The 21247-nt window shown below is 42.5% G+C and overlaps 1 protein-coding gene across 1 annotated transcript in view; it reads right to left on the bottom strand.

The window, feature by feature from the left end:
- LOC142302077 (complement C3-like) overlaps positions 1-21247 on the bottom strand; it is a 339126-nt gene that overhangs the window by 192083 nt on the left and 125796 nt on the right. Inside the window, exons 11-14 of the mRNA XM_075343156.1 lie at positions 17693-17839; positions 12078-12284; positions 8070-8273; positions 489-650 (exon numbers count right to left, since the gene is read on the bottom strand). Coding sequence (XP_075199271.1) covers positions 489-650; positions 8070-8273; positions 12078-12284; positions 17693-17839 — 720 coding nt within the window. The remainder of the gene's footprint in view (positions 1-488; positions 651-8069; positions 8274-12077; positions 12285-17692; positions 17840-21247) is intronic.

Below are 21247 nucleotides of genomic sequence, written 5' to 3'. Positions count from 1 at the left end.
TCTCGCTGGCCAACACCCTAGTCAGGGTAAGTTCAGGATCAGGGAGGGCCTTGGTGATGGCGCTCGGGGGAAGGACCTGTCTAGGGATATTAGGGAGTGCAGAGATCAGCAACTCTCTCTTCCTATCGCTAGTACCATTATTTACAACTCCCATGGTTTTCCCTCTGTGTTGTGCCGCCCGTGAGCATTACCTTGCCCCTTCATGACAGATTCTATGTAGAGGGGTGAAGGACGAGCTCTGGCTTTGACGCCTCCTTCCTCTCTACATAGAATCTGGCCAGTACCAAGTATCATGTCCTATCTCAGTAATGTAAAAATCACAGAATAAAGCAAATTGCTCTAATAAGATGTATTACAAAGGTTTTTTCATGTTCATGAATACTATTGAATTATGAAATAAAAATTAAAACAATGGTTACTTCTGAAGTGTAAATTTGTACATGGAAAAAAAATATTTTTTAAACATTTCCATCAATATATTATCTCACCTTTTTCTGGGAGATCTTCAGTTTGTTGTTGATCACATAGACTCCTTTATCCACAGCGACCAGTCCGACAGCCGCATTATGATCTGCTTGTAGTTTTAGGTTGAGGCTGCCTCCAGGGTTCTGTATAGTGTTGTCTACATCCCTTTCTCCTGTTACCACCAGCTATAAGAAAACAAAAAAACTATTAAAAAATTGTTTTCCATATATTGCAGCCATCTTCAATTTATACCTTACTCCAGGAAGAAAACTGTGCATAGTAAGTAGAGTTGAGCGAGTACCTAACTATTTGTACTCGCTATACTCATAACGAGTACTGTCTAATACTTGCGTACTCCTTCCAAATAGCGTGTGCATTGCAATGCAAGTCAATGGGGAAAACACGCAAAGTAACGAGTAACCCAAATGCCGTATTTTTGTGCGAGTATCGCATAATGCGGAATAAGGGTTACATGTTACTTTGGGAGCTTTTCCCCACTGACTTGCATTGCACACGTTATTCGTAATGAATACGCGAGTATTAAACAGTACTTGTTATGAGCATAGCGAGTACGAATAGGTAGATACGCGCTCAACTCTAGTAGTGAGTAATAAATAGTGCACTCAGGGAGAGGAGATGAACTAGCAAGTCACTTGCCAAAAAAACCATGAAGATCTTTCATGTAGCCTCAGACCTAGTAAGATTGACAATCATCTTGTGTTTCTTCCAGTTTCTAATAATTGCACCAACAGTTGTTGCCTTCTCACCAAGCTGCTTGCCTATTATCCTGTAACACATTCCAGCCTTGTGCAGGTCTACAATTTTTTTCCCTGGTATCCTTAGACAGCTCTTTGGTCTTAGCCATGGTGGGGAGGCTGTAGTGGGATTGGTTGTGTGGACACCTGCATGGGGGGGTTTATTAAGGAGAGTGGCAGTGTGGGGGTATATTAAGGAGAGTGGCAACGTGGCAGTATATTATGGAGAGTGGCAGCATGTGGTTATATTAAGGAGAGTGGCAGCGTAAGGGGGTTTATTAAGGAGATTGGGAGACTGGGGGTACATTAAGGAGATTTGAAATATGGGGGTATACATTAAAGAGATTGGCAGCGTGGTAGGTATATTAAGGTGATTGGAAGAGTGTGGGTATATTAAGGAGAGTGGCCACGCGAGGGGTACATTAAGGAGATTGGAAGCGAGGAGGGTGCATTAAGGAGACCGCGGGCAGTAATATTACGTCCTAGCGGTGATAGTGTTAGTGCCTGCGGTCTGCTGTCGGCAGCATGTCGCGATCGGCGCACATCTCAGCTGATTTTTACGGCTGAGATGTGTGCCTGCTAGGCACGAGCAAAATCGTTATCTGCTCGTGCCGTTTAACCCCTTAAATGGCGCTGTAAATATGAGACAGCGCCATTATAACGGCATCGGCGGTAAACATTTACTTACCGGCCGATACCGGAAGTCACGTGACGTGATCACGTGACTTCCGGTGGTTGTCATGGTAGCACAGGGTCCTCTGATGACTCCTGTAGCTCACATGAATTACTTTCGGTTTCACTCGGCCCGGAGCCGAGTGAAGCAGAAAATGAGCATATCTGCTGTTTACAACTATACCACCAATTCACACACAAAGGAATCAGAAAACGAATATATAAAAAAGTAAATTTTATTGAAACCAAAATAAAATGAATAGAGAGCAAGGGGTGTAATTACAAGGCAGTGCACAAGGTGGCGTATCTGAGCGGTGAAGGAAAAATCATAGTGTCCGGATGATAAGTAATATAACTCAATACAGCCTCAAGGAAAATACCCAACACACAGAAATCAGTCAGAATATATAACCCCGTGGTGGGTAGAAAAACCAGAGTGACATGTATATAAGTAAAAGTATAAGACCGGAGATCACTTAACTCACCGCTGAGATGACACCAGGTCCCGCCTACGCACATTTCGGCGCTAGCCTGCGCCCCCCTGACGAAGGCTAGTGCCGAAACGTGGGTAGGCGGGACCTGGCGTCATCTCAGCGGTGAGTTAAGTGATCTCCGGTCTTATACTTTTACTTTTACTTATATACATGTCACTCTGGTTTTTCTACCCATCACGGGGTTATATATTCTGACTGATTTCTGTGTGTTGGGTATTTTCCTTGAGGCTGTATTGAGTTATATTACTTATCATCCGGACACTATGATTTTTCCTTCACCGCTCAGGTACGCCACCTTGTGCACTGCCTTGTAATTACACCCCTTGCTCTCTATTCATTTTATTTTGGTTTCAATAAAATTTACTTTTTTATATATTCGTTTTCTGATTCCTTTGTGTGTGAATTGGTGGTATAATAATCTTTAAGTCAGTTATATCCATTTATTATAACCATGGGGTGGTGGTACTATCTTTCATTTTGATTGACCACTGATATCTCTCCTTCTGGTTCATCATTCAATTTTGGTTGAAAATTTGTTTGTTTACAACTATATAGCTGTGATCAACAAATACGGCAGAGCGATTGGATTGCTGATCCATGTAGTCCCCTTGGGGGATTAGTAAAATAAAAAAAAGTATAAAAAAAGTTTAAACAAAAAAAACGTTCAAATCACCCCCCTTTCGCCCCATTGAAAATTAAAGGGTTACAAAAATAAAAAAATATACACAATTTTAGTATTGCCGCATTCAGAAACGCACGATCTATCAAAATATAAAATCAATTAATCTGATCAGTAAACGGCGTAGCGGCAAAAAAATTCCAAACGCCAAAATTACGTTTTTCGGTCGCCACAAATTTTGCGCAAAATGCAATTACAGGCGATCAAAACGTAGCATCTGCGTAAAAATGGTACCATTAAAAAACGTCAGCTCAAGACACAAAAAATAAGCTGTCACTGAGCCATAGATCCTGAAAAATGAGAACGCTACGGGTCACGGAATATGACGTAAAACGTGCGATACTTTTTTCAGACAAACTTCCCGCAGAGTCGCAGGTGATTATACTAGGATGGCTTATGACGTACCGTTACGGCCCATGGGTAAGAGGTTAAATTTTATGCAGTACTTTTGGGTTCAAAATACTCACAATACCCCTGAGTAAAATCCTTGAGTACGTAGTTTCCAAAATGGGGTCACTTGAGGGGGTTTCTGCTGTTTAGGTACTTAGGGGGATGTTCAAATGCGACATGGTGCCCGCAATCTATTTCAGCCAAATTGTCTTTATGAAATTCCCTTCCAAGTCTGACTGTTTGCCCAATCATAGTTTTCTAACTACATTTTGGTGTATCACCGTGCTCTCAAGAAATTAGCTAACATACTGTACCATAAATTTTCTTATGTTATTGTCGCGGGCAGGGAGGACGCCGCCGCTGCTGCGCTCTCGCTAACGCTCGGGTCCGGCGCTGCTGCGGCTGCTGCTCGGTGGCTCGAGCGGTGGGCCGGATCCGGGGACTCGAGCGCCGCTCCTTGCCCGTGAGTGAAAAGGGTGGTTGGTTTGGGGGATTTAGTCTGTGACGCCACCCACGGGTCGTGGTGAAGATGGGCACCACCGCTGCTGGTAACGGGGATCCCGGGAGCGATGGTAGGGAGCAGCTGGGATGTTGTTTTCCCCCTCCGTGGGTAGGGGTCGGTGGTCCCGGGGCCCGATGATGTGACGGGGAGGCAGGGTTGGTGAGGTGCAGGGTTGCAGGGACAGCGCGGCGCGGTGCCGGATGGCACAGATGTACTCACTCAGTAAGAAATGTACAAAGTCCTCGGTAAACCAAACGGCTGGATGGACGGGTCCCGCAGCCGGCTGCTGTGTCTCTCCCCAGACAGGTGATGGCGGCTGTCTTTCCCTGCACCTTGATGTTCTCGTTTGACTACTATGGATCCCCAACGGTAGTCCGCTCCCCGGTGTATAGGTACCGGAGGAGCACGTTTGCCCGCAGGCGCTGGCCCTTGGGTCTCTAGCCTTATGCGGTAGCTGTATACCCTCACGGTGTGGGCAGTTGCCTTCAATCGGGACTTTTGCTGTTGGGAAACCCCTGGGGTTCCGGTCACATTCGGATTTGACTATTGTTGGCGGCTCCAAGCCTGGTCGGGGTCCGATGGCCCTGCCTCTGTGTGCTGGCTTCACTTCGCTCCCCGGTCGGTACCGGCGGGCCAACGCCCGACCCCGGTCCTATGGTTCCGCGTTGCTCCACCACTCCTGCAGACGGCCACCACTGTCTGCCAACCTTGCTGTCAGTGCCTGGGCCACAAACCCAGACACCCAAGTGTTTACTCCTCTCACTTCCACCTCCTGGACTAAACTGTCACTTTTCCCACCTCCAGGCCTGTGCACTCCTCGGTGGGTGGGGCCAACCGCTTGGCTCCGCCCCACCTGGTGTGGACATCAGACACTGGAGGGAGGCAACAAGGGTTTTGTGTTTGGCTGGTGTCCCTGTCTAATGGGAGTGGGGGTGTTTGTGTGTTATCTGTGACGACCTGGCTAGTCCAGGGCGCCACATTATCCCTTGCGAAGGCGAAAAAATTGAGCTAAAGTAACATTTTAGAGGAAGAATTATCTATTTTTTTATACAGTGTGTCCACCCATATCCTTTCCACCACCATTAACTTGAGAACGGCGGCAGCTATAGGCATAGAAGTGGTGTCTAGGTATAGTAAAGTAGCCATGGGCTACGCAATGAAACCACTTATAGCGCCACCTGGTGGAAAACAACGGAGTTAGCATGTTTATCTTGAAAACGAAACGAGATACAGAAAAAAAGTGAGTTACAGAGTTGTAGAGCATCATCAATTCAATACGAATCAACACCTTGCATACAGAAATGCTATGATTAGAAACACATGACTCCCCAAAAACACTGAATGCTGGTCACGCATATGGCACTCATTTAACTTTGATGCTCAAAGTGGCCCCCGTCAGCTGCAATGCACATCTGGACTCTGGACAGCATACTGTATTTTGCTGCACATTGTGCAATATGCTAGGTGACACATTTGCACAAGCATCTGTGATACGTCGTCGTAGGTCCTGCAATGTTGGTGGAGGGGTCGCATACACCTGCTGTTTGATGTAACCTCACAGAAAGAAGTCCAATGGGGTCAGGTTAGGTGAGCGTGGAGGCCACTCCACGCAGCCACCATACCCAATGACTTGTAGGAAGGTCTCCGTGAGATATCGCTTCACGTCCGCAGCCTTGTGAGTTTTACACGTTCTAATCATAGCATTTTTGTATGCAAGGTGTCGATTCGTATTGAATTGATAATGCCCTACAACTTTGTAATTCACTTTTTTTCTCTATCTCGTTCCGTTTTCGAGATACAAATGCTAACTCCGTTGTTTTCCACCAGGTGGCGCTATAGGTGGTTTCATTGCGTAGCGCATGGCTACTTTACTATACCTAGACACCACTTCTATGCCTATAGCTGCCGTCGTTCTCAAGTTAATGGCGGTGGACAGGATATGGGTGGACACACTGTATATTTCAATTTGCATTAATTGCTGTGTAGCACTAGAAAGGATAAATCATTTCTTGACAGCAGATTTGAAGTGTTTCAGGGGTGCAGTTTTGAAAATGTTATCACTTTTTGGAAGCTTCCAATATTAGGGTGCCTCAAAGTCCATTTAAATCTGAATAGGTCCCTAAAGAAATAGGTTTTGTTAATTTCTTGAATAAAATGACAAATTGTTGGTAAACTATTAGGCTGAGTTTACAGCATTTTGATGCGTTTTTTTTGACTGCATTTACAATGTTGCATTGTATAGTACATGCACAGTGGATGATATATCTAGAAATCCCGTGCCCATGCCCACTGTGCATGTGTGGCCCGCATCAAAAACTGACCTGCGGTGGGTTTTCCTGAGCATGTCAATTGTTTGCTGTGGAGTTGCAAGTGTACCGCCCCTGGGCTCGACCGGCTGCTGAGCCGTCGGATCCGTGCTCGACGGTGGGTGGCTCGAGCTCCTCCTGGACCCGGGAGTCACGTCGCTCTGAAGGGAAGCTGGCGCTAGGTGTAAGGATTTCGGTGGAGAAGGTTCACGGCCGAGGCCGTGGAGTTTAGGGGTGTAAGTTTGTGACGCCACCTACGGGTTGTGGTGAATGTGGACACGACCACTGCCGTTAACTAGGCTCCCAGGGACGGTGTTATGCAGCCTGGTGTTGACCCCTCCGTGGGCAGGGGGTGATGGTCCCTGGGCCCGGTGGTTGCGAGGTGTGGGTGGTGTGGTGCGGTGTGGTGCGCGGCCCGAGGGCACTGTTGTACTCACTATGACAGATACACCGGAGTCTCTGGTAAACCAAAAAAGGATGGTGGTCGGTGCCCGCAGCCGGCTGCGCTTTGCCCCTTTCTCAGGTTGGTGGTTCCCGCCTTTCTCCTGCACCTCTGTGGTAGAACTTGACTGCCTATGCTTCAGCAACGGTAGTCCGCTCCCCGGCTTTATGTGTGTCGGAAAACTCGTTTGCACGTAGGCGCTGCCCCTTGTGATCTCTCTGCCTGTGCGGTGGCTTTCTATCCCCCTCGGTGGGCTGTTGCCATTTTTCGGGTCTTGGGACGGGAAAGGACCTAAGGTCCAGACCTCAATCAGTGAATTCGACGTGGTCCAGTGGCTTCTGGACCTTGTTCTGGGTCTGATTACCCATCCTGGTTCTCCGGTTTCCAGTTGGTTCCCCGGTTCGGTACCGGCGGGACACTACCCTGTCCTGGTCCCTTACGGTTCCACCAGCCGTCTTCCCGGCTCCTGCAGGCGGCAACCACCGTCTGCCTCCTTGCCACGGTACCAGGGCTATGACCCCGGCACCGGTCAGTGTTGCCGCTGCAGACCTGACGCCACAGGCCTGCTGCACTTGAACTTGAACTCCAGCAAAAACTGACTGACTGTTTCCTGTCTCAGGCCCTCTGGACTCCTAGGTGGGCGTGGCCAACAGCCTGGCTCCGCCCCCTTGTGTGACAATTGAACACAGAGAGGTGTCAAGGGTTTTTAGGTTGGCTGCTGTTACCTTGTTAGGGAACGGTGTTTGTGCAGGGGGCCTACCTGTGACTACCTGGCTAGTCCAGGGCGTCACACAAGCATCCTCTGTAGGGAGAACACAAGCAAGGGACAGCAGCGACCCGAACCCTGATCATGGGCACGGGCCACTGCGGTCTCCTACGTTCTCCTGTGGAGGAGAGTTGCAGCCCCTAAGGTCAGGACCCGTCGTGCCCAGGACGCATTGGGTCCTCATCGTGGCAACATACCCTTAAACCTTCCAATATCCTAAAATATAATATGACAGATTGAAAGTTTGAAAATTGCAAATTTTCTGAAAATATTTGCCAAAAATCTGTTATCTTCATACAAACAAAAAAAATATTGATCTAAATTTACCACTAACATAAAGTACGATGTGCCCCAAAATATAATTTCAAAATATGTTGACGTTTTCCTGACTTTACGTAAAATGACGTAGGTCAGATTTAAAAAATGTGGTTGTCATTACGGTCAAAATTGGCTTGGTCATTAAGGGGGTTAAGTCATATTGATTGGCAATCGCCTTATTTACACAAAATTTGAAAGTTTCGGCATCTCTCACCAGCTTCTAAAATATGGAAATAAAACATAAAATTGATGCAATCAAATCTAAAGGTGAATTCCTTACCGTCCCCATGCAGATATCTGGCACGTCAACCCAAATAGAGTCAGCCACGATTTCCCGTCTTGCTCCGGTTGTCACCGTGTAGTATGCCAAAATGCGGAATGATGGGATAAATTCATCTGTTACTGTCAGTAACATATTCACAAGAGACTGGCCACTCTCTCTTGCCTGAGTCCCCACTCTCATAATTCTTCCTTTGTTCATTATCTACAGAAAAAAAAAATACATCAGCAGTGTCACATCCTCACCGGAGTCCCCTTCTGTGACTTCTGCTTTGGTCACCAGGCGCAACCAAATTCCCACCATGGACCATGCTGGTGATAGGAGAGGAGTTGGTGCCAGTGGCTCTGGTGGGTGCAGACTCTGCTCATCCACTGAGTTGGGTTTCCCTGGGACCTCCAGTACCACTGGCTGACTGTAGGTGGCGTGTGTCTTCCAGCTGAAGCTACCACCATTCAGCTATAGCCAATGGGAAGACACTGCACCCTTCTAATTCCCCTTCCTGTCTGCTGGTCACTGCCAGAGATAGTTTCGTTTTTCCAGCTAGAGTCTGATTCCCGCTCTATTTTGTATAGTGATCCCTGTGTTTTGACCTCTGCCTGTTCTCTGACTACCCTTCTGCCTGACGTTTTTGTACCTGGTTTTGACCTCTGCCTGATTTCCTGACTACATTCCTGCCTGCCGATTTTGTCCCTTTTTGCGTCTTCTGGCTTGGACCCTGCCTGACGACTTGTCTTTCCTGGATCGCAGCCTTCCATAGTCAGCGATCTCCTGGACCTTGTGTAATCCCAAATTCCTGTACAGGGTTTAAAGCGTTTCGGGGTTCTTGAGATCCTCACGACTTGGTGGCTAGCCCCTACCTAGTCTGTCCGTGACAGTCATCCTGAGTCTATGGTCAAGGGCAGACGTTACAAGTAGCAGAAAAGGGAGACTAAATTATTGGGAATTTCCTGGCTGCCTCGTAAGAGAAAGCTGTTGGCAAAAGTGTAGAACCCATAACTCTATCCTTTATGTATTGTATTATTGATTTTTAAAATAATTGTTGATCCCTAAAACTGAAAAAATCTAAATGTTAAATTATAAAATAACTAACACTCATTTTATCTATCCCACTCACAAGCAAAGGCTACTAAGCCCCCTGTGGGCAGACAAATTATCACTACAGCTGTTCAGTAGCTGAAACCAGTGAATATTATATATTTTGTTTTAATCCAATAGCATTTAAGGAATGAATAACAATATACAGTAGCTCCTAAATGTCTTTACAAATCTATAGTATGATACTCCTATGGACCTACAGTATATGGTTCCATATATTTATGCATCTGTACATATATGAAGATATGGAGTTTTTATAGGTCAAGATCTGTTTTTTAAATATCTCTTTATGATCAGAAACAGGTTTAACTCTTCTGTCTTCAGTCAGTATGATATAACAAGGATTATAACATCTTTGTATTATTTCTATGCCATTGCACTCTGGATCCCCTGAGGAAGCATAGCTGCGAAACACACATTTAGTGCAAAGGAAAATACACAGCAGCTCAATAAATATAGCTAAATTCTTAACTTGTTATATTAATTATTTAGAGGATTGGTTAGATACTTTCAAATAAAGTGAACCTCATAATCACAGTTTATCATTGTGTTGTTGGTGCATGTATACTTGTTTCTGCTACCTACAGTATTGATTTTATTATAATATAATAGATATTGATACCTTATGTATAGCTTCTGTAGACTCTCCTAATATCAGAATATTTAAGCAGTGTGCCTCTTTTCTGCTGTAAATTTATTTTAGGGTTGTACTTTTTAGAGTATTACTTTTGGTTATGCCTAGCTCAGCCAGATTGAGCTGTTTTTGCAATTCCACCTAATGTGGTCAGTGACTTGACAAAGTTATTCTGGTCTAAGTCATGAAAGGCTGGGGAGATAAAAACCCTTGAAAGAGATTATTTGTCTGATGATACCGGTTTTAAAATTCTTTATTAGAGAATTATAAGTGATTAAAGGAACCCTATCAAATATCTACAGTGGAGAGGGACTACATAGATCATCCCTCTCATTTCCATCTTTCGAGGATTTGACAAGTACACACACTGGGATCAAAATTAGAGACCAACACACAATTTCCTAAATGTTTCGGTCATTGCGTCGTCCTCTGTGATTATATCCTAATATGAGGAAACTCGCAGGATTTTCTGCTTATTTCCCAAATAGCATTTTTTCAAAAGCACATAATGAAAATGTAAATGAGATATATGAAAAAGAACATGGATCAAAATTAGAGAACACTTTCAGATCCCTGCTAGTTATTGGTGTTAATCTGGCACCTGGTGTTAATTTCCTTAATTATCTGACAAACCCTATTTAACTGGCAGCCTAACTTTCCAGTTTACACTGACTTTGCAAAAATGGTGAGCCATTCCAAAGTGACTGAAACCCTCCAGCAGCAGGTTGTCCAGATGAAAGTCAAAGGGTTGACTCTATCAGCCATAGCAAGAGAAGTTGGTCATTCCAAGTCTGTGAGTTCATGAATATTGCATCTTTACAAGATCAGAAAATCTTTCAAGTCTCTCAAAAAGGCTGGTCGCCCTCAAAAGACAAATGCAAAAGAGGACAAGATAATGCAGAGAATCTCCATGGGTAATCATTTCCACACTGCAGCTGGAATTGATTGGCAGTTCAGAACTGAACAGGGTAAGGATATGTCTCGTCATACGGTGTCACAATGTTTAAGAGCATTTGGACTGAAAGCCGACTCTGCAGTGACCAAACCTCTAATTATAGCAGAAAGAATCACAGGGCTAGACTCCACAGGTCATTTTAGTGATGAAAGCAAGTTTAATTTATTTGGGTCTGATGGGAAACATTATGTTCTTCGACAATTTAGGGAAAGACTGACCACAAAATGTGTCAAGAAGTCAGTGAAAGGCGGTGGAGGAAGGGTCACGGTTTTGGGAATGTTTTCTGCAGCAGGAGTTGGACTTCTCATACAGCTACACGGCAGAGTGAATGCAAGTGTGGATCAGAACCTTCTCCAACAACACGTGGCTCCTTACTTGCATTCATCCCTCAGCCAGCAATTGTCATGCAGGAATTTGCCCCCTGTCATACAGCAAAATGGGTAAAGCAGTTCCATGAAACAGAAATCATTGAAACAATGAAATAGCCACAGCCCAGAGTCCTGATCTAAACCCAATAGAAAACCGGTGGTAAAAACTTGGTGACAAATTTATGGCCAAAAAATTCACAACAGTCAAAGAACTGTGAAAGAGACTGGAAGAAGAGTGGACCAAAATCCCACCAGAGCAGTGTGAGAGACTAGTGATGTCCAGTGGCCACAGATGTGCTGAAGTCATTCACAGCGACGGCCTGAACATGTCCTACTGATTGTGACTGTTGTTCCCTTCAGAAAATGTATCTATAATCTTTCTCAGTGCTACAGTCATTGCTGTTCTCTAATTATCATCATCATATTTTGGGCAAAATAAAGGTTATATGTTGATAAACTTTGGATCTTTGTAAAACCCTGTTCTAGTGGCATGGTGGACCCCTTACCCTAAACCTTCAAATGTTCATCAATGTAGAATATATTATTTCTGAAAAAAGAAAGTGATCATACATTGCTCTCTAATTTTGATCTCCAGTGTATATACCATGGACAACAAATTGATTTTTATAAACAATATGAAATTCTTTATTTGTAAGTAAATATTTTCTGCCAGGTTCCACCACAAGTTTAATTGACCATTGCAGGTCCTAGAAGTTGGAAACCCTATGATATGGCTTATTTTTGGATTCTCGTCTAACAAAAAAGTGTTCTTTAAAAGTAGAAAGGTATATTGATGATTTCCAATTAAATTCTTAGTGTGCAATGGGAATTCAATGACATAAATAATTATTATTAGGTGAATGAAACTTATATACTTTAGCCATTTCATTATATCACAAATCCAAATATTAATAACATATATGCCTAATAAAAGACATGGAACTAAGACAAGTTACCACATAGTTGAATTGATGGATCTGGTTTTGAACATTAGGGTCGTTGTTCCTGATATTAAAGCTGACAACGGCAACTTCTCCTGGTTTTATGTCCCCTAAGATACTCAGGTGTAAGTAGTTGCCACCAATCGGTTTGTATGCAAAGGCTTGCATGGTGGTAGAAGCTTGTTGATTCACATCTGTTAGTTTTGGATCTATTGTTGATGCCTAGAAGAAAAAAGAAGGAGATTGATATCTACCATGGATAACTATAAAAGTAATAACATGCTAATAGGAGTAATCAATAGTCAAAGTGATATCTCATACAGGGGTATTACTATAGGAATAAAAAAAACCCTTAGATTATAGTGCCCTGGTAAACTATGACATCAAGACAGAATTATTAAAAATTAAGGAAAATAAAATAGTTACAGTCACATGTAAATCCATCTAGATATATAAATTTTACTATAAAGTGATATAACAAACACTAAACTCAGTGTAAATAGATTATAGTGCACTGGCAGACTATGACATCAAGAAAAAATTAATTAAAATATAAAGTAAAATAAAATAATTACAGCCCCATATAAATCCTCTACTATAAAGTGATATAACAAACACTCTAGAAATAAAATTCAGTGCAAATAGGCACTGGCAGACTATGACATCAAGCCAGAATTATTAATTAGAATATTAAGGAAAATAAAATAATTACAGCCAAATATAAATCCACCTAGAGATATAAATGTTACTATAAAGTGATATAACAAACACTAAACTCAGTGTAGATAGAATACAGTCACTGACAAAAGTTGTTCATTAAATGATCAATATTTCAGCTTTGCAGCAACTTTATTTTCATAACCTAAACCAAATTTGGGAGGGTTTCAGCTTTCAAAAGAGTAATTTATGAAACCAATGGATGAATTTAAAGTCAGGTTATAAGCTTTTATTTGCATAACATGGATAAGTGACAGAACGTTTGTCAGGGACTGTATAGTGCACTGGTAAACTATGACATCAAGACAGAATTATTAATTAAAATATTAAGGAAAATAAAATAATTACAGCCAAATATAAATCCACCTAGAGATAAAAAATGTTACTATAAAGTCATATAACAAACACTATAGAAATAAAATTCAGTGCAAATAGATTATAGTGCACTGGTAAACTATGACATCAAGACAGAATTATTAATTAAAATATTAAGGAAAATAAAATAATTACAGCCACATATAAATCCACCTAGAGATATAAATGTTACTATAAAGTCATATAACAAACACTATAGAAATAAAACTCAGTGTAAACAGATGCACTGGTAAACTATAACATCAAGACTTAATTATTAATTGAAATAAAATGTAAAATGGAAATTACAAGCACATATAAATCCACCTAAAATATAAATTTTAATCACACAGCCAAATAATAAACTATTACATACATAATGGATACAGATATAAAAAAAAAAAAATCTACAATGGGGATCTAGTGGAGAAAAACAAAAAAGTGAGTTAATATAAATTTAATATTAAGGTTGAAACTCCTGGAAAACAAAGTAGTAATGTCAATAATTTGTAAATGGACAGACTCAGACAAATGTTAGTGTGAAGTTTTAAAGAGGATGTCTGCTACTTTTACATTGATGGCCTATTTTTAGGATAATTCATTAATGTCTGATTGGCTAGGTCCAACACCCGGCACCACCGCGATCAGTTGTTGCCAGAGCAGGCAACTGTAGTAGGCGGTTGTAAATACTCAGTTCCAGAGCTGACCCATCCTCCAATAGCAGCCGCTGTCAGGTACTGCACATTCGGGTTCTATTGATTAATATAGGAGGCGGCTGTGCAGTATCCGATCGCGGCTTCTATCAATTGACGGGGCAGCTCCAGAACTGAGCATTTCCGGTGACCTGCTACCGCCATCGGCATTGAGAACAGCTGATCGGCGGGGATGTGGGGTCTTGGACGCCAGCCATTCAGACATTGACAAACTATCTTAAGGATAGGCCATTAACATTAAAGTAGTGGCCAACCTCTTCAAGTTGATGTTATGTTCTCTTGGTGGTTGAGCTGCAGATCTCTGGCTGTTTTTTTTTAGGACAGAATGTATTTCCGCTTAATGTAACAATATAATGTTGAAAGAGAGATTTTTGAATTTAAAAAAAAAAGATATAAAACACATATTCACATCTTATATAATAGATGTCTACATGTAGATAAACTATATGTCAACTGTGACATATTTGTCTCCTGTGATTAAAAATGAGGCATCAGATATCAAAAGTTACAATTAGTGAGAGGATTCACCAAAACAAATGTTTCTCCTATAATCAAATGAGTTTATAGCTGACATGGTGACTTATTGGGCTATGTGCCCACGCTACAGGATTTACCGCGGATTTACCGCGGATTTTGCCGCGGATTTACCGCGGATTTGCCGAAAATCTGCAGCAGCAGCACTTCCAAGCCATTTCAATGGCATTTTGGAAATGCTGTGCCCATGCTGCGGATTTTTCCGCGGCGGATTTGCCGCGGATTTTGATCCGGAAAAATCTGCAGCATGTCAATTGTTTGGTGCAGATTTGGTGCGGATTTTTGGCTTTGAATGGGGAAAAAAAAAAAAAAAAAATCTGCATCAAAATCCGCGGCAAATCCGCGGTAAATCCGCGGCAAATCCGCGGCAAATCCGCGGGTGCGGATTTGCCGCGAAAGTCGCGGATTTTCAGGCACAAAAATCCGCAGGGACATTCTAGCGTGGGCACATAGCCTAAGGGTTGGTTTGCGTTTTAAGGAAGCTATACTTATATAGTAAAAAAGTTGTTTATTGCATCTTTTATGTACAGTTAGGTCCAAACATATTTGGACAGTGACAGAATCTTTGTGATTTCAGCTCTGCAGGTCACTATTTTTATTATTTAAAATGGAACAACTTAGATGCAATTAAATTATCTTGTGAAATGTTTAGGAATTGCAGCCATTTTTTTACAAAGTCTCATTTTAGGTTCTCAAAAGTAATTAGACAAATTAACTCTACCATAAATAAAATGTTCATTTTTAATACTCGTAGAGAATCCTTTCTAGGCAATGAGGATTTTTCATTTGCATGTAAAGAATTCTGCGATCATCCATCACTGATGTCTTCCAGGGTGCTTTGATGCACTTTTGAGCTCCCAATCTCATCAGTGCCCTTTATTTTTATAAAATGTACCAAATTGTTGGTTTGTCCACTCCTAACATTTCAGCTATCTCTCTGAGAGATTTATTCTTTTTTTCAGCTTGAAGCCCACTTTACACGCTGCAATATATCTTATGATGTGTCGGCGGGGTCACGTCGTAAGTGACGCACATCCGGCATCGCAAGGTACATTGCAGTGTGTGACAGCTAAGTGCGATTGCGATTGAACGGTAAAACGTTCATCGCATACACATCGTACCTTTCTCTAGAATTGCATGTCAGATTGTTCATCGTACCCGGGGTAGCGCACATTGCAGTGTGTGACACCCCAGGAACAATGAACCAGCGTCCTGCGGCTCCCGGCCAGCAATGCGGAAGGAAGGAGGTGGGTGGGATGTTTACGTCCCGCTCAGCTTCGCCCCTCCGCTTCTATTGGCCGGCTGCCGCGTGACGTGGATATGACGCCGAACGTCCCTCCCAATCCAGGAAGTGGACGTTCGCCGCCCACATCGAGGTCATATGGAAGGTAAATACGTGTGATGGGGATTAATCTTTTGTGCAGCACGTTCAACAAAATTGAACGTGCCACACATACGATAGGGGCGTTGCAAATCGCATACGATATCGTATGCAAAATTGCAACGTGTAAAGCAGGCTTAATGATAGTCTTTTTCTCTTCCATTGAGAATCCCATTGACTGCATTTTGTGGGTTCACAGCAGCAGCTTCCAAATGCAAATGCTACACCTGGAATCAGCTCCAGACCTTTTATCTGCTTAATTGATGATGGAATAATAAGTGAATAAATCATGCAGCCCATTAAAGAGCTTTCAAAATAATTGTTCAATTACTTTGTGGTCAGTTAAAAAAATGAGGCAGCTGCAAATTAAGAGCTGTAACTCCTAAACCCCTTCCTCCAATAAGGATGTGAATACCCTCAAATTAAAACTGTGAGTCTGCACTTTAAGCTCATATTGATGGTATGATTGTATCTTCCAAATGTTTTGATAAACAGTTAAAATACTAAACCTTGAGTATTATTTGGAGACCGTATATTAATATTATTGGGCATCCAGAGGACAGTTCACCTGGGGTCACAGCTAGGGTATGGTGGGAACCTCTAGCTGTGTCATCAACTGAACTCAGTGACATCCCAGCTCATAGTTGCAGCTCAGTCAGAGTGTTTGGCAGCTCTCAATGAGCAGCCACGTTTCCTAATGTGACCGTGCACTGCAACCTATCATGTAGAAGATATGGTTCTTCGTGGGACCTAATGTGGATTACATAGAACCTCCAGGGTTGTTTTGGGGGTTAGTAAATTGGTGACAGAGGGTGTTTTTTTATTTTTTTTTAATCATTGTTTTGTGTTTACATTTTTTATTTATAGGATTATTAATGGGGGTCTCAGAGACACCTCCCATTACTAATTCAGAGCTGGATGACAGCTGACAAATCACAGCTGTCATTAACCCCTTATATTACCCGGATTGCCAGCACACAAGAGCAGGTAAAGGTAAAGTACCAGGTAAAGTGCCGGAATTGTCACATCTCATGGATGTGACAATTCTGCATAGCCGCTGGCTGCTATTTTTAGGCTGGGGGTGCCAATGACCATGGGCATCCCCAGCCTGAGAATACCAGCCCCAGCTGTCGGATTTATATTGGCTGAATATCAAAATTGGGGGTGACGCACAGTTTTTTAAAATTATTTATTTAAATAAGAAAAAAGCTGCATGGTCTTCCTCATATTTTGATGCACAGCCAAGATATCACACACAGCTGGGGGCTGCAGTCTGTAGCTGTTGGCTTTATCTGCCCTGGTATTAATATATGGGGTGACCCTGCAACATTTCATTTATTTTTTTATTTTTACACTGAAGTCAGGCAGACAGACAGCTACAATGAGGGCAACCAGAGACGCCTGCATGTCGGCAGTCTGACTGCAGCCAATCACAGACGCTATCACAGAAGGTGGGGGGGAAGCAGTGAATATGCATAAGGGATAATGAGCTGACCTCAAAGTAGTGTTACAGCCATGTGAAGGCTGGTAAGTATGTCCTGCTTTATCCATTTTTGATTCCTTTTTTTTTTACAGGGATTTCCATGACCAATCACAGCCATGCCAATACTTGACAAGGCTGTGATGGGGCAGAAAGTGGATGGTTTCTGCAGTAGTGTAAACTTGACTTAGTTACCAACCACAGATGAACTTTTCCAATTTTTGAGAAAAGTGCTCAGGCATCCGATCCCGAATCCGAATGGGCAAGGCTCGTGCCGAATTTGAAATTGGTGAATCTTTTTGGAACAAGTTCACTCATCTCTACTCAAGCCCCGCTAGGTTTTCCATCCAATATTCTTTTCACTTAGAAGAAAAAGTATATTTATATTTTGCTCATAATTAGTATTATCAGTTATTTCCAAATAGTAGCGTGTAAAAAAAAAAATCCTTACGCTGATCTCCAGCTGCTGGGAGCCTGCTTCGGTGTTCAGAGAAATCTGAACAGTTCCATCTTGCCGAGTCGTTCCTTTGAAATTTCCTGGTTTTACTTCAATTGGGATACGATGAGCCGGGGTCCCATCCGGATTAGTGACGTACAACTAAAATAGATAAAAACAGATATAGCTTTGACTAGGCCTTTTTTCCTTCACACCAAATATTGAAATGTTAAAAAATTCACAAAGATGGGACATGACATAGAGACATGATATAGATTGCATTTGTAAAATAAGCTGAGAACTAAACAAAAATTAACCAAATTTTTTGCTGAACACAAAATTATTTTTTTTTGGCTATGCACAGCACACGAGGGTCATTGGATTTAATGGAGATTTGCATACAGGCTTTCCTTCTTATGAACGATATGATTAATTCAATATCATTCATCTCCCAATCCAGCTATTGAAATATAGGGTCCAACAAGCTTCTGCTAGGGATCCAGATCTACTGAATACCGGAGTAGAACCGATGCACAAATTTTGCCTCTGAAATATAGATGTGGGCTCCAAAAGTCTGATCTCAAGGAATAAGATTTGACACCTGATTGAGGAATAACAGGGAATTGCTATCTTGTTGTTCTACCAACTTTGATGTTGAGTGTTAATATTTCATGTGGCCATTATTTTCCAGCACTGCCTTAAATCTCTTGGGTATAGAGTTCACTAGAGCTTCAAAGGAGCTGATGGATCCTCTTCCATCCTCCAAGATGACATCATGGACCTGGTGGACATCAGAGACCTCGTGCTCCTCCACCTGTGATATACTGTATATGGCTATGGATAAATGGATGGTAACCACTGGTAACAAAAGACAAATCAAAAAACACCTTAAACATTTAGGCACTTTAGATGTTACTATGAGCTATACCTATATTGATATTAAATATTAAAAGCTGAGGGCAGAGAGCACAAATAGAGTCTTACTAGATATTAAAATAGCGGTGTATACCGTATACACTCACCTTATAGGGTTGCGAGTGACACAAACACCAAGAATGCATAAAAGATAATGGCGGCTGCCACAGCCCCACGTGTACAAATCTTCAGTGCTGGAGATGAGAACCTCTAAATAGGACGTTCTTTAGGAGTAGAATGAAAGGACTAAATGTCAATATACAGTACTGTAGAGGAGAAGTGGGGGTTAATGCTGCGCTGTTGCCAAGTAAGGAAAACAAAATTATAGATTTGATAATAAAAATGTTTTATTCCATAGGGCAACACGTTTCAAGGTTCAAGACCCCTTCTTCAGGACCAAAAAAAAAGAAAAATCAACAATACATGTATTGTTGATTTTTCTTCTTTTTTGGTCCTGAAGAAGGGGTTTTGAACCCTGAAACGTGTTGCCCAATGGAATAAAATATTTTTATTATCAAATCATCATTTTTTTTCCTTACTTTGCGACAGCGCGGCATTAACCCCCACTTCTCCTCTACAGCACTGTATATTGACATTTAGTCCTTTCATTCTGCTCATAAACAACCTCTTACTTTACTAAACCCCGCTTTACACGCTACAATAAATCTTACGATGTGTCGGCGGGGTCACGTCGTAAGTGACGCACATCCGACATCGTAAGGTATGTTGTAGCGTGTGACAGCGACATGCAATTGCGATTGAACGAAAAACCGTTCATCGCATACACATCGTTCATTCCTGACGAATTGAATGTCAGGTTGTTCATCGTACCCGGGGTAGCGCACATCGCAGTGTGTGACACCCCGGGAACGATGAACAGATCTTACCTGCATCCAGCAGCTCCCGGCCGGCAATGCGGAAGGAAGGAGGTGGGCGGGATGTTTACATCCTGCTCATCTCCGCCCCTCCGCTTCTATTGGCTGGCTGCCGCATGATGTCGATGTGACGCCGAACGTCCCTCCCACTCCAGAAAGTGGACGTTCGCCGTCCACATCGAGGTCGTATGGACGGGTAAGTATGTGTGACGGGGGTTAATCGTTTGTGCGGCACGTTCAACAAATTGAACGCGCCGCACATTCGATGGGGGCGTTGCAAATCACATACGATATCGTATGCGAAATCGCAACGTGTAAAGCAGGCTTTAGAGAGGAAACACTTTGGGTGGTCTCGGTTGACCATTTTCATATAGAGTGGTTTAATATTTGGGCCGTGGGCCCTTGTCATGCTCCCTAGATTAATTGTTGCTGGTTGAGTTGTTTTCCGTATGATATCTTTGGTATAACCCCAAAATTAATGCATTTTTGTGGTTTACTCTAGTGTGGTTTTTCCTACTGTCACTTATTCCATCTGTATAGGGTCTTTTAGAGCCTGTAGGGTCAGTCGTCGGTGAGTGGGGGCGCCATAAGCGCAGGATTAAGGTGCTGACCTCCGCAGCAAGGTACGGATGAGAACAGGGCGTATTAGGCCTAGCCCTCCTTTTCGTTATCTATCTATTGTTACCACACATTTTTCTTGGTGTATGTAGGTCAGCCGCAGCAGCAGCAGGGAACCCTTTATTTCCTGCACTTATCTGAATCAGCCCTATGGGATATCGTGACCGGGCATTCAATTGTTCTAAGGTTGCACTGCATGAACTTGTATATGCAAAAGCTGTCCACAGTTTAATTCCCCCGATGAACCCCAGTTACTAGTGGAGGGAAACGCGTTGGGTGGACAATGGGAGAATTTATATGCTACACCCGACACGGCACCACTATGTGTATTTAAGAAGGGAGAATCCTGGTAACTAATCATATCATAGTAGTCCAGGAGGATTACCAACTAAAAGTAGGATACCCAGTGGATCACTGGTTATGGCGTGTTTTATACCTTATGGTATCTATAATACATAGTAGAAACTGTCCTGTTGTGTCTATCAATTATACGGACAATATTATTATTTTTTTCTAACCCTTCCGACTATATTGATATACTGAGAGAGAGGGGAGCCAGCACGATCTGAAAATGTCATGCATCATATAAAAAGTGCAAATTCACTGATTTATTCCAACTGTAGTATAATATAAATTGAGATTTTTAGCGAATAATTGATCAATTCTTTGAGCCACCCCTGCCAACGCTACATTTTTCTGGTGGCTGACCACCACCATGCTATGCATGCCTAATCTTGGTTTGCAATGTATTCCTCCTGTTGGTGGCTGTTCACATTCAGTTTACTCGCCCTTTCCACAGGTATTGCTAATTAAGCACCATACTTGGATCTGGTCCGCCTTTATCAATGGTTGCTGTCTGGCACTGGGAGGGTCAGTTCTTATATAGTCCTGGTATGTGTAGAGCTTGCTCCACATACTGGGACCTGGGCTGGCCTATATCCACACTTGCCTCTTTTGCAACATAGAAGCGGTTATATACAGGCAACAGGTATGTGTGCTCCATTATGGTTCTGCTTTTAACTTTATCTAGGAGGCCGCATGGCACATGAAATACATAATATAGTGTTGGACCCCCCTATTGAGATTTGCCGTGACGTTGGCAGGGGTGGCTCAAAGAATTGATCAATTATTTGCTAAAAATCTCAGTTTATATTCTAGTACA

The sequence above is a fragment of the Anomaloglossus baeobatrachus genome, chromosome 4 (genome assembly GCF_048569485.1).
Source record: "Anomaloglossus baeobatrachus isolate aAnoBae1 chromosome 4, aAnoBae1.hap1, whole genome shotgun sequence".
Lineage (NCBI taxonomy): Eukaryota > Metazoa > Chordata > Amphibia > Anura > Aromobatidae > Anomaloglossus > Anomaloglossus baeobatrachus.
Note: the sequence above shows the minus strand (reverse complement) of the source record. Positions and strands in the feature narration are given on the sequence as shown.